At 32.1% G+C, this 14872-nt stretch overlaps 1 protein-coding gene and 1 non-coding gene across 2 annotated transcripts; one reads left to right on the top strand and one right to left on the bottom strand.

The window, feature by feature from the left end:
• Positions 1-1737: 1737 nt before the first annotated feature.
• On the top strand, positions 1738-1809 carry TRNAT-CGU. Its single transcript has one exon. It is a non-coding gene; the product is annotated as a tRNA-Thr (tRNA).
• Positions 1810-4280: 2471 nt separating this feature from the next.
• Positions 4281-13014, bottom strand: LOC109152762 (1-aminocyclopropane-1-carboxylate synthase 11-like). Its single transcript, XM_019300410.1, has 6 exons — positions 12807-13014; positions 12547-12678; positions 12290-12450; positions 10851-11801; positions 5849-5856; positions 4281-4531 (listed from the first exon to the last, which is right to left on the bottom strand). Exons 1-6 carry the CDS (start codon positions 12948-12950, stop codon positions 4281-4283), a joined length of 1647 nt encoding a protein of 548 aa, XP_019155955.1. The 5' UTR covers positions 12951-13014.
• Positions 13015-14872: the final 1858 nt, after the last annotated feature.

Raw genomic sequence — 14872 nt, 5'->3', positions numbered from 1 at the left:
TATTTAAAAAAAACAATTATTCATTATAAAAAAATTTAAAAATAGATATAATTTCATTAGTTATATTATCTTTATTTTCTACAATTCAAAGATTCATTACCTTCAAATTTATCAATTTATCATATTCACTGCATTGTCCATTTTCTTCTCTTTACATTATCTTGTAATTAAATATCAAAGTTATAATACAAAATACATTATATATATTTATTTACCAAGTATTTTATATAAATATAATAAATATTAATATTTTGTTCAATACTTTCACATAATAACCTACGACACACATCTCACAATGCATGAAACATGTATGAAAAAACTATCACTACCAAATATCGATTAGAAAATTCAATAAATATTATCTTGCATTTATATATTTTGAATTACCGATTTAAATAAAGAAATTCAATATTTATTTACATATGCATGAACATCTCCGATATGCATGTCCACCTTGCAAGGTGGACACGGTTCCATAGCATAATTTGTCCACTTTATTGCTCTTAAACTAAATAAAGTAGTAGCTACAACAAAAAATAATACATATCCATTTAATTAATTTTGAATTAGATGTCTATAATGCCTTTATTTTTAAAAAAAAATTATTCTTTATAAAAAATTTAAAAATAGATATAATTTCATTAGTTATATTATCTTTATTTTCTACAATTCAAAGATTCATTACCTTCAAATTTATCAATTTCATTACCTTCAAATTTATCAATTTATTATATTCACTGCATTGTCCATTGTCTTCTTTTTACATTATCTTGTAATTAAATATCAAAGTTATAATACAAAATACATTATATATATTTATTTACCAAGTATTTTATGCAAATATAATATATTAATATTTTGTTCAATACTTTCACATGATAACCTACAACACACATCTCACAATGCATGAAACATGTAGGGAAAACTACCACTACCAAATATCGATTAGAAAATTCAATAAATATTATCTTGGATTTATATATTTTGAATTACCGATTTAAATAAACAAATTCAATATTTATTTACATATGCATGAACATCTCCGATATAATATTGCGTTGATATACTTTGAAATACTTATTTAAAAATAATCATTGGGCATTATCTCATTCGCGCAAAGCGCGTAAAAAAACTAGTAATAATAATAATAATAAACTAACATAATCAAGGTTATCTTACATTACCTAAGATTTTGAAGGGAATCACATTCCCTTCAAAATCCTATGTGGAGGGAATGTGACATTCCTTGGAAATGTTAGATTCCCTAAGATAATATGAACCAAACACCGGAATGTGAGCTTTGGAATGTCACATTCCCTTAGTTATGTTATATAATCTGAACCAAACGCCCCCTTTGAGGGACCAAAATGGTGATTTTTTCTTAAGCAAAATATGCTCCAATAAATTGACAAACAATGTTATCAACTTATCATGTCTAAAAATTAATAATACCCTCTCTATTTTATTTTGGAATAAGGATCAAATAGGCCATCGAACTGCATACAATAATTCAATTAGGCTATTGAACCTAAAAAATAAGAATTAGGCCATTAAACTAACCAATTTCTTTCAATTAGTCTAATTTATAAGTTTTGCAGGTTAGTAACTGGTCATTCAAAAAATTTAAAATATTTTTTAAAATAATAAATTAAAATATATTTATAAAAAAAACAAAAAAAAAAAAAAAAAAAAAAAAACATGTCTTCATCTCTGCCTCTACCTCTATATATGTTGATTGCTTCTATAGCATAGTGGTAGTGTGTTTGCTTCGTAAGCAAAAGGTCACGAGTTCAATCCTCGTTGGAAGCTATTATTATACTATATATATATATATATATATATATATATATATATATATATATATATTTTTTTTTTTTTTATTTTTTTTTGCCAAAATGACCTTATTTCTTCCGTCAACGGAAAATATTTTACTTATTAATTATGTTTGCCTATATATATGTTGATTGCTTCCATAGCATAGTGGTAGTGCGTTTACTTCGTAAGTAAAAGGTCACGAGTTCAATCTATATTATTATTATTATTATTATTATTATTATTATTATTATTATTATTATTATATATATATATATATATATATAGCCAAAATTACCTTATTTTCTTCCGTCAACGGAAAATATTTTACTTATTACTTCTGTTTGCCTCTATATATTTTGATTGCTTCCATAGCATAGTGGTAGTGCGTTCGCTTCGTAAGCGAAAGGTCATGAGTATAATCCTGGTTGGTAGTTCTATATATATATATATATATATATATATATATATATATATATATATATATATATATATATATATATATATATAGAAAACGGTCTATTAGCCCCTCCAACTTCAGGTAAATACCCTGTTCCGGAAAAGGCCACCTCGATCACTTTTTTTGCCAGAAAATGGTCGGAACTGCAATGACCTATGATAGCAGGTCATTTACCTGTATTTTTCATTGCACCAAAATGCATTGTTCATGGATATAATAGCAAATTATACCCTGGAAACGTGTTCACCATTCATGGTGAACACAGGTCCAAATAATGTCGTTTTTACGGGGAAAATTTTTTTAGTTAATGTGCTGTTAACGGCGCGCGTCTGTTCAAATTATGAATTTTCTGTTATGAGATTATGAATGTACTGTAAATTCATAATCTCATAACAGAAAATTCATAATCGCATAAAAGAAAAACATTTATTAAATTATGAATTTTCTGTTATGAGATTATGAATTTATTGTTATGTAATTATGAATTTTCTATAAATTCATAATCTCATAACAGAAAATTCATAATTTCATAACAGAAAATTCATAATCTCATAAAAGAAAATTCATAATTTCATAACTACACATTCATAAATCTATGCCTGCACATTCATAATTTATGAATGTTGAAGAAACTTGCGCGAAGAGAAAGTGAAACCGCGAAATGTGAAAATGAAGAAGAAAATTCGCGCATTTAATTAAGAAGAAGAAGAAGAAGAAAAAAAAAATAACGGTGCACCGTTACCGTTGGGACCGTGTTCACCATGGATGGTGAACACGGTTCCATGACATAACGACTGGGATATAATTGCACCTTTAAAAAGTTGAAGGGACTAATTAACTTTTGAGCAATAGTTTAAGGGCCTATTTGACCATTTTCCCTAATATATATATATATATATATATATATATATATATATATATATATATATATATAAACATTGTTAATAATTTAGAATTCTCATTTCTCGGAGACTATAGTCACTGTAGAGGTGGCCAAAACCCGGGCTTGGGCCGGTCCCGCCCGGGACTGGGCCTCGGTTAACATTGCTCGGGACCGGCCCATAATGTTCAGGGCCGGTCCCATGTCGGGCCCAATCCGGGTCAGCCCCGGGCCTAGGCCGCGGGCCGATCCCGGGCTAGGCCCGGAATTTTTTATATTTTTTCTTAAATATATAATTTTTATGAGTTGAAATATTTTTGTTTGAAATGAGATTTGAACCCTCAACCTTTGTGTTGTCAAATTAAGTTCTTTCTAATTAAGCTAATTCAACCTCTTGTTACATTAATAATTGTTAATACTTTAATATCATTTAAACTTGTAGTCTTGTACTATAAATCTAGTATCCAATTTATTTAAGACTTAATATTATTTGATAAGTTATAAATATTATTTACTCACTAAATTTTATTGATAAATTAAAATTTATAAAAGACTTTTAAATTAAGTTTACTCTTAATTTAAGTTCTTTCCAATTAAGTTTATTAATCTCAAAATTAAAAATTAACACAATTTTCTACTAAATTAAATTTTATAAATGACTTTAATATCATTTAAACTTGTAGTCTTGTACTAGTATCCAATTTATATAAGACTTAATATTATTTGATAACTTATAAGTATTATAGTTTATAAATTTCATTTGATTTTTTACTCACTAAAATTTATTTATATAAGACTTAATATTATTTGATAACTTATAAGTATTATAAAATGTATTATAGTTTATAAATTTCATTTGATTTTTTACTCACTTAATATCAAAAATTAATAAAAGACTTCTAAATTGGGTTTGCTCTTAATATTGAGAAACATTAAGATGCCTACGTATCCTCAATAATTTAGAGGAATCAAAACCCACGTAGTTCTTTATTTTTATAATCATTTAGAAAAATAATTGGGCTTGCTCTTAATATTGTAAAAAATTAAGATGCCTACGTATCCTCAATAATTTAGAGGAATCAAAGCCCTCGTAGTTCTTGGTACGTACCTCATTTGATTAGCTCATTTTCATTCTTGATCGGAAGTACCGGCGGAGGTTGCACGAGAACTAGCATTAGGCGTGGCTTCACATGATGTATTCATGGCCAACCATTCATCTATTTCATCTTCTTCCATTAGTGCAAGTTGATCTTGAGTGCGTTCTTCGGCAGCGTCCCAATCCTTCTTCATGACACAAATTTTGATGGAATCTGGTGCCAAACTTGATCTTTTATCGTCTAATACTCTCTTGCCGGCACTAAAAGCAGACTCGGATGCAACTGTTGAAGCAGGACATGCAAAAATATCCTTTGCAATTTTTGACAAAATAGAAAATTTTGTTTCGTTTCCTTTCCAAAATGTTAGTATATGAAAATCATCATTTATTTCAAAATTACAAGACAAATATGTATCTATTTCAGAAGAATTACCACTACCACTACCACTATCCTTTGATTTTTTTAATATTGTTGAAACAATAGGATTATGCCACTTACTCTTACGGACAACAACGGGATCAACAGATTGTGGTGCATAAATCGAATAATATTCTTCATATAAAGTTTTTAACAAATACGAACAATCATTAATATACGTTTGAACATGTTCAACATAGTTTGGAAAATTCAAAGAGTTATAATAAAAATCTAATAAACTATTTAATCCATTTAAACCCACATTTGGATCAAGAATAGCAGCTAAACCATAGATACAGGGACGGAGCCAGGACGGAACAATGCGGGGAGCCGAACTACGATTGAAGTACTAAATTAAATACATTGATATCCCGTTAACATATCTCAAAATAATCATTACATTACAAATTCAATAAAATTTAGAATAAATTATTTATAATTGAATCTATATTAAATTATTTTGCAATATGCTTTTCAATGCACATTACTTTGCATTGTACGGTTGAAAGAATGAAAACATTAACGCATGTTTTAAAAGACTATTGATTATTTCTTGAAAAACCCTCTTCACAACATAACATAATAGCAATTGTTTTCTCAAATACATATACTACACAATTGTTACATTATTATGCATTTTAAATTAAATACAAAATTTATCACACAACCACAAATTTACATAATTAATCAAACAAATGCACTTGATATCCATGATTTAGAATCAAACAAAACAATTATTTAAGATAAACAATAGAATATGAAACAAAAATTAACCAAACAAGTAGTAATAAATAAAAATAAAAAATAAAAATTAACTTGAAAAATATGCATAGATTTTGTTAATGACAAATTATCTTATTATAACGTATATGCCGCATATATGCATGGTTCTACGCAGAGAAACTAGTAAGTAGGTTAAATGAAATTTAATTTGAATGTGAGTCAACAATATATGGAATACATAATTTGAAATAAGAGAGAACTGAAAAAGTTGAGAAGATGAAAAAATTTATAACTTTACCTGTAAGATTAATTAAGTGGAGGGAGGCCAAATATTTTGAAAAAACAACAAAATTTTAAAATTCTATATAATATTTTTTTAAAAAAAATTAATACATATATAATATTAAAAAATTTTGGGGTTGGGGAGGGGGGCCAAAGCCCCCCTAAACATACACTTACCTCCGTCCCTGCATAGATATAAGGAATATCACTAAAATATGATACAAATTTATTTATCATATTTTTAACTAAATCAAACAAAATAGGATCTACAATAAAAGAAGTAAGAGTACTAACAATTGTAATGCATTCAGTTACAACTAAATGAACGTTAGGCTCATAAACTAAAGAAAATGATTTTGTAGCACTATCAAATGATTGAAGAATTGCACAAACATTACTAGCTACTTCCCAATATTGAGCTGTAATTACGCAAGCATCACTACTTTGATTACTATTATACAAAATAGTTATTACCTCATGATATGGAGCAGTTTCACATAACAATTTATATGTAGAATTCCATCTAGTAGGTGTATCCAAACTAAAATGTCTTTTATCTAGACCATGTTGTTCACACAATACTTTAAATTCATTTTTTTTTTTTTTGTTTCTATTGTATCTAAGCCATTTAACACATTTTCTAATCGGTTCAACTAAACCACTCAAGCTATTTAGTCCTTCTTGAACACATAAATTTAAAACATGAGCACAACATCTAATATGCAATAATTTACCACTAACAGGTAAAGATAAGCTTTGAAGTAAATAATCTATAGATCTAGTATTAGAAGAAGCATTATCTAAAGAAATTGAAAAAACTTTATTTCTTAATTCAAACTCATCCAAAAACATTTATTATTCGTTCTTTTAAATTAAAAGCAGTATGAGATTCTTCCATTAATTCAAAACCGATAATTCTTTTTTGGAGTATCCAATTATTATCTATCCAATGACAAGTAACACAAATATATGGTTCACCTTGAGGAGTTGTCCAAGTATCACTAGTTAATGCAACACGACCATTAAAATTTGCAAAATAATTAATTAACATAACTTTTGACATATGAAAACTTTTATAGATAGCACGTTTCAAAGTATTTCTTGGTACTTTTTTATATTGTGGTTGTAACGTTTTTTTAACAAATCTTTCAAAATGAGTACTTTCGGATTGACTAAAAGGTAATTCATCACTAATTATAAATCTACCAAATTCATCAATCATTGTTTCTCGTGAATAAGTAAAAATACCTCCGCCGGGGGTAGCATACCCGGAAATTTGTGTTTGTCCTCTCTCGAGTTGTCCTTCATCATTTCTCAAATTGTGGCAAGAAGTCAAGTGTCTACTAAGAGTTCCGGTGCCACTTGATCCGGATTGCCAAGAAAATGGTTTTTGAGTCCTCTTCATATTTGCACATATTTTACAAATTACTTTATATCGATTGGAGGATCCTTCAACGAGTGTTTTTTCATAGTGTTGCCAAACCCATGATGTTTGTTTCTTCACCCCTTCCGTTGGAGGAATAGGAGGAAGATTGCCGTCACCTTGAGTAGAAACAAATTGATGTTGATCAATTTCTTGTGAATCTCCTCCTACATTAGAAAAATTAATTGGCCTCTTACCGGGATTGCCACTATAAGCCATATGATATTAGGAGTATAAGAATTAAAAAAATAAGACAAATATTTTTTTTTGAACAAAAAAATATAAGACTAATATTTTATTTTGAACACACAAGAATATAGGACTAATATAATATTATAAGAATTAAAAATATAGGATATTATAAGAAATTAAAAATATATAAATTGAAATTGAAAATTTGAAGTATTGAAATTTGAGAGGTTGAAAGAAATTAAAAAATGAAAAATAAATAATAAGAGTAATAAAATTTGTAAAGATTAAGAGAATATATGGAGAATTGTTGTGAGTAGAAGTAAGAGAGTGTAGGATTGAGAATTTTGGTGTGATAAAAATGAATTGAGTAAGAGTATTTATAGAGTTTATTAGCTGGAAAAAAAAAACAAAAAAAAACAAAAAAAAAAAAACAAAACTTCATCCAGTGCAACGGCCAAAAATTTGGCCGTTGCACTGAGGAAGTAGTCTGCCGGAGGCCAGGTCTAGCCTAGCCTCCGGCGAGACTACTTATATTGACGTGATGCAACGTGCAACAACCAAATATTTGGCCGTTGCACGTTGCAGGCTTGCAGCTAGCTAGCTAATCTAAATGTGCTTTTGGCCAGCTGCCACATTTGTGGCAGCTGGCCAAAAGTAGTTTAATTTTTTTTTTTTTTTTATAGCATTAGCCATGGGAGAGACAGCTTTGCTGTCAATCTCCCATGGTTCCGTTTTCCCGGTCCTAGGCCCGGGCCTGGGCCTGGGCTCTGGGCCGGTTCCGTGCTGGGCCCCGAAATTTTTTTTAAGGGACCTGAACCGGCCCTTAATAACTCGGTTCAGGTTCGAGCTAAGCCCGGCCCAGGCCCAGTAAAGCCCAGGCCCACCTTTTTCCGGGTCGATTCAGGGTTGGTTCGACCTTGAACCGGCCCGTGGCCACCTTTTTTTTTTTTTTTTTTTTTTTTTATTCCAAAATGATCTTATTTCTTCCGTCAACGGAAAATATTTTACTTATTAATTCTGTTTGCTTGTATATATGTTGATTGCTTCCATAGCATAGTGGTAGTGCGTTTACTTCGTAAGTAAAAGGTCATGAGTTCAATCCATATTATATATATATATTTTGCCAAAATTACCTTATTTTCTTCCGTCAACGGAAAATATTTTACTTATTACTTCTGTTTGCCTCTATATTTGTTGATTGCTTCCATAGCATAGTGGTAGTGCGTTCGCTTCGTAAGCGAAAGGTCATGAGTATAATCCTGGTTGGTAGTTCTATATATATATATATATATATATATATATATATATATATATATATATATATATATATATATATATAACGGTCTATTAGCCCCTCCAACTTCAAGTAAATACCTTGTTCCGGAGAAGGCCACCTCGATCACTTTTTTGCCGGAAAATGGTCGGAACTGCAATGACCTATGATAGCAGGTCATTTACCTGTATTTTTCATTGCATCAAAATGCATTGTTCATGGATATAATCGCAAATTATACCCTGGAAACGTGTTCACCATTCATGGTGAACACAGGTCCAAATAGTGTCGTTTTTACGGGGAAAATTTTTTTAGTTAATGTGCTGTTAACGGCGCGCGTCTGTTCAGATTATGAATTTTCTGTTATGAGATTATGAATGTACTGTAAATTCATAATCTCATAACAGAAAATTCATAATCGCATAAAAGAAAAACATTTATTAAATTATGAATTTTCTGTTATGAGATTATGAATTTATAGTTATGTAATTATGAATTTTCTATAAATTCATAATCTCATAACAGAAAATTCATAATTTCATAACAGAAAATTCATATTCTCATAAAAGAAAATTCATAATTTCATAACTACACATTCATAAATCTATGCCTGCACATTCATAATTTATGAATCACTACTGGAAATTCTGAAATTTCCGACCACCTGAAAATGATCTTAAATTAAGTTGATACTAAAAAGTCTAAAAAGTGGTCGGAAATAGCAACAAAGGTTTTTCCGGATACCAAAAGTGGTCGGAACAAGACTTTCTACTTGATTTAAGATCACTTTCAGGTGGTCGGAAATTTCAGAATTTCCAGTAGTGAATGTTGAAGAAACTTGCGCGAAGAGAAAGTGAAACCGCGAAATGTGAAAATGAAGAAGAAAATTCGCGCATTTAATTAAGAAGAAGAAGAAGAAGAAAAAAAAAAAATAACGGTGCACCGTTACCGTTGGGACCGTGTTCACCATGGATGGTGAACACGGTTCCATGACATAACGACTGGGATATAATTGCACCTTTAAAAAGTTGAAGGGACTAATTAACTTTTGAGCAATAGTTTAAGGGCCTATTTGACCATTTTCCCTAATATATATATATATATATATATATATATATATATATATATATAAACAATTGTTAATAATTTAGAATTCTCATTTCTCGGAGACTATAGTCAGTATAGTGGAGCATATTTCAATTTTATGAGAGCCAAACAACAATAATTTATAATTTAGGGTCCGTCTAGAAAGCAGAAAAATGACTTCTTGAAAATATTTTCTAAAAAATGAGTTATTTTTCAGAAAATATTTTCTTTTCAAATGTTTGATTGCATTATGGAAAACTGTTATTTTTCAGAAAATATTTTTCTAAAAAATGAGTTATTTTTCAGAAAATATTTTCTTTTCTTTTCAAAAGATGACTTTCGCCAAATTTTGACGGAAGTCATTTTTTACCAGAATGGCCTTATTTTATTTTGGCAAAGAAAAATATTTTCTGCTGACTGATTTTTTCATGTACATCCAAACACTGAAAATCCAAAAAATAATTTTCAAAAATTATTTTTTGAGTTTTCAAACATACCCTTAAACAAGTTTTCATTTCCTCAAGACTAGTGAACTATATTTCAATTTTATGAGAGCTAAACAACAATAATTTATAATTTAATGAGTTAACATGTTCGGGAGACTAGTGGAACATATTTCAATTTTAAGAAATATATTTATAACAAATAAAGTATCATATCATACTTTAAAATTAAATAGTATTATTTTTAAAATATGACAGTTTATTATATATTCTTCCAAAAAAGAAAGAACCCCAACCCTAAGGGCCCAACAAAGCATTTGGAAGGACGTAAATCATGGTGACTAAAGGCTAGACGGGTGCTCATTGCGTGCAGTGAAACTCGATCCCTGATCATTCTTCCAAAGTTTCACTTTTATGACCAGTTGAGCTACCCATGCGGGCCAGTTTATTATATATTATTATTATTATTGGACACACCTTATCCTATTAATAGTAATTAGACATCCTCCCAAATGCTCTATCAGGTTGGGGTATGGAGGCCCTTAGAATTGAGGTAGAATAGTAATTAGACATAAATTTATCCGCACAAAGTTTAGTGGTTGATAGACCGTATTTAAAACCTTCAATCAAGATTTAAAACTGGACAATATCAAATTAAAGTGGGTAGATCTCTATGCTCACGGACAAGTATTTATACCTAAATCATTTTCATATAGAAAATGGCGGCAGTGATATCATCAAGTATATTATTACTTAAAACACCAGTTTACAAGTGACGATATTTTTCTCCAGCTTGGACCGGCGGCAGGCGGCCGGGAGTGATGAAATCCCCGGCAACGATCTCCGCCTCCGACTGAGTCAACGAACGCCTGCATCCGCCGCATCGCCACTTCCAGAGTCTCATCGGACATATTAGCGAAGCAAACTCGAAACCAGCCCGGCTCGCTACAGTGGAAAGAGGAGCCCGGCGAGATATTCAAGCCGGCGTCGCAGACCACTCTCCTCCAAAGCTCCATTTCCGATTCAAACGTGTTAGAGCTCAGGAGACCTCTCATGTCCGCCCAGCAAAACAGCCCGGCATCGCCGTCCAAACACGGAACGCCGGATTCCTGAAGCCCGGAGACCAGCTTTTCTCTCCGTTCCCTCAGCCGTTTCTTGTTCTCTCTAACGTAATGTTTGGTGAATTTCCTGTCTCCGAGGATGTTGGAGAGCAGGTACTGGCTCTGCGACGAAACCAGGCCGAAACTGGACATTTTCGTCGCCGCCGACACCACCGCCTCGTTGCCGGAGTAAATCATCCCGATTCTGAACCCCTGCAGCCCGAAATCCTTGGACAGGCTCGACACGACATGGATGCGCGACAAGACATCGTCGCGATGTCGGTGGGTTTTGTCGGCCGCGGCTGCCAGGATGCTGGTGAATCCTGGGGAGGTGTTAAACACCGTGCCGGCGTAGATTTCGACGCTGACGATGTGGATGTTCTTGGAGACGGCGAAGGAGATGAGATGGTCGAGTTCCGGGCGAGTCACGGTTGTGCCCAACGGGTTGGATGGGTTCGTGATGAACACGCCTTTGACTTTCAGGCCCAGTCTTTGTTCAGCTTCTTGGTAAGCTTCTTCCATGGCGGACTCAGTGATTCTGAAGCTATTGGAACTACTGCAATGGATTGGAACTATTTCAACCCCGGTTCGCCATTTCAAGTCCTTATCAAACCTGATAAAAACAAAAATTGAAAAAAATGACAAAATTGATCCAATCTGACCAGCACTTTGCTCTTAATTGGGCCCGTCTGGTGCTAATGGAAATTAGTCTAAGTATAGTACAGGCTTAAAGGTGCTTCTTACAGTTAAGGTCTGCTCAGGATAACTCATGATTTGACCCAAAAAACATTGATCCATTTAATAATAACATACTTCTAACTTGCAACGATCCACCATGACAAGTTCGTTGGTAAGACACGTAGGAAGGGGTGCTAATCAGGCGGCTCACGCTTTAGCAAAGCATGTAAGTGCCACATTGGCACAAACACTTTGGAGGGATGTTCCTCCTCCTTTTCTTGAGCCTGATATGGCTAATGCAATCTAATAGCAGTTATTATGACAAATTTTACCTCTTTGACCAGTTAAGCTGTCTTTGCAGGCTAAATAATAGTAGTTGTAATCCAATTTAATGAAATTATTGTTGTATAGTAGGAATTTTACCCATGATAGTAAGGTGTGGGGATAAGAAAAGCTTCACCAGGGTTAGCAAGGCAAAATATGAGGGTCTCATTAGCAGCAGTTGCACCAGCTGTGAGGACAATCTTCTTGGCCTCAAATTTCACCTTGCTTCCTCTCATTTTTGACATAAATACTACAAGTTCCTGAAAATATATAGTTGACACTATAAGCTACATACATAATAAATCATTATAGTTGAGATTGTGAGAAACAATTATATATTAAATTAAATTACACACATTCTTGAAGGCTTGCAAGCCATGATAATCTTGAAAAAGAGCCAACTCTTTCAACATGGATTCTCCATTCTTCCTGAACTCGCTGACTTCTTGATTCCTTTCAAGCCAAGACTCCATAAGATCAAAGGAGAGCTGTATATATATATAAACACAAAAACACAGAATCAACTTTAAAATATAAAACTCTGATCTCTACAAGAGAATTGAATAATTTCCTTTATATGTAAAGAAAAAATAAAAATAAAAATTACTATACATACATGATTTTCAGCCTGAGCCATCTGAATAATCCCAGAAGGGTTTTGAGTAGGGTGATAGGGGTTCTTCTGGTATTCTTGAAATCCTAGGGAGTAAGAAGAGTCCTTAACAAGGGACTTGCAGGCTGCTGCTCTCTTAGACAACATTGTATGTAGCTAGCTAGCTAGCTAGGGTTTGGTTCAAGAAATTCTGAAAAATTAAGGAAAGTAATTAAGGTATGTATGTGATGAAATGTATGTGAGGAAGACAAGAGATGGTGGTTAATTAGTTTGCAAATGAAGCTAGCTAGGATAGGGTATTTATAGAAGGGAAAGTGAAGTAGGCCACAATGGAGTAGTGAGGATGGGACGGTGCTACAAACAGGAATTCTCATTATAATTTATTAGGGACTTTTGACCAAGAAAATCGGCTCCAATTTTTGTCCATGGAGAAAGATCCTAGAAGTTGCATGGCCCCTATTTCACTGTACTTTAAGGTTTATTTTGAAAACGACCCAACTTATTTAAACTGACCAGATAGCAAGCTAGCCACCTTGCTCACTCGCCCTATCGTTACGTCATGGACCAGGATGGCAGGATTCACACTTACACTATGAATCATGGTTATGTGTTATGACTTTTATGTTTTGCGTTATGAAATTTTGTATCTTATGAATATAAATTTTGTATCTATTCTGGAACAAATTAGTAATTGTGTTTTATGTTATAAATTGTTGTGCCTGTTGTGAAATTTTGTGCCATGAACACAAATTATGTACCTAAATCATATTTGAAAAATAAGTAATTATATAACATGTGTATGTGTTGTGTTATGATTTTTTGTCATGTGTTATAAAATTTTGTATCTTACGATTATGAATATAATTTTGTACCTTGTCTTTGTAATTCAGCTGAGTCTATAATGTTACGCTATGTGTCTTGTGTTGTGACTTTTTGTGTTTTGTGTTATGAAATTATGTACCTTACGAGTATGAATTTTGTCGTACCTCGTTTCAATCCATGTTCCATAATGCTATGTGGACCTTAGTCCATGATATAAATTGCCCTCACTCTTTAAAAATGTCTAGTTAATAATCACAACAATATAATATTCCTATTCAAATTAAGAAAGTTATGTTAATAAACTTAACGTACAGTTCCAATGAAGAATTAAACTTGAAATCTTATGATTACTAATAAATTAATTATCTAACTAACTTGGTTGGATTGCCCCATAACTTATCCAACTTTTCGAATGCATATCAATCCGAGTTTAGTTCAATTTTGGATGTCTAGCACAGTAGAGTTTCAAATTAATCAGAATTCCACATGGTTAAAATATTAAAAAAAAATAAATAAATAAATACTCGCATGGGAAGTTCAGTTGGTCACAGAGGTAAAATTTGCAAAGAATGATCAGGGATCGAGTCTCACCAGCGGCAGTGTGGGACCAATAATTTCTCAAAGTGAAAATGGCTCCTTGTGCGCAGTAAACAAATGTCTCAAAGTGAATATGGTTCCTTGTGCGCAGTAAACAAATGTGTAGTCTCTGTGTTCAGCTGAGTTACCATGATTAACATCGAGTTGTAGAAGACCCTTGAGGTTCAGCTGAGAGTTACCATAATTTACCCCCTCCCAGATGTTCTGCCGAGTTGTAGGGGACCCTTGAGGTTGGAGAAGAAAATATTGATATCGAGTTGTAGGGGACCCTTGAGGTTGGAGAAGAAAATATTGATATATTGTCAATGACATATCATATAATCTAAATTAAACGGTCCTAGACTTGTCTACTTGCTAGGAAAAAGAAAAGAAAACCTCTTTACGGAAAGGTTTGCACTACATTTTTTAGGATTTCCACGTATTGCTCGAGCACCAGAGACTTAATAGATGAGGTCTTTCAAAGTGGAAGATTTTTTTGTGGAGAACTTTTAATAATATCCTTCCCACATTATGTACTTGGTTATAAAGAGAATAGATGTAAATCTCACATGTCCAAAATGTGGTCTTGCCCATAAAAATATTATGCATGCTTTGATCTTGTGCGATTATTCTAGACTAGTTTGGCATGAGTCCTCCATTCCCATCATCAA

This window comes from Ipomoea nil, unplaced genomic scaffold (assembly GCF_001879475.1).
Source record: "Ipomoea nil cultivar Tokyo-kokei standard unplaced genomic scaffold, Asagao_1.1 scaffold2480, whole genome shotgun sequence".
Lineage (NCBI taxonomy): Eukaryota > Viridiplantae > Streptophyta > Magnoliopsida > Solanales > Convolvulaceae > Ipomoea > Ipomoea nil.
Note: the sequence above shows the minus strand (reverse complement) of the source record. Positions and strands in the feature narration are given on the sequence as shown.

What these genes read in the sequence shown, in the direction of transcription:
- LOC109152762 (XM_019300410.1), bottom strand. Translation starts at nt 12,950, where the DNA reads ATGTTGTCTAAGAGAGCAGCAGCCTGCAAGTCCCTTGTTAAGGACTCT. An exon ending in TGGCTCAGGCTGAAAATCAT is followed by an intron (nt 12,679 to 12,806) that starts GTATGTATAGTA and finishes ATATATATACAG; the next exon opens with CTCTCCTTTGATCTTATGGA. An exon ending in CCCACACCTTACTATCATGG is followed by an intron (nt 11,802 to 12,289) that starts GTAAAATTCCTA and finishes TGTTTTTATCAG; the next exon opens with GTTTGATAAGGACTTGAAAT.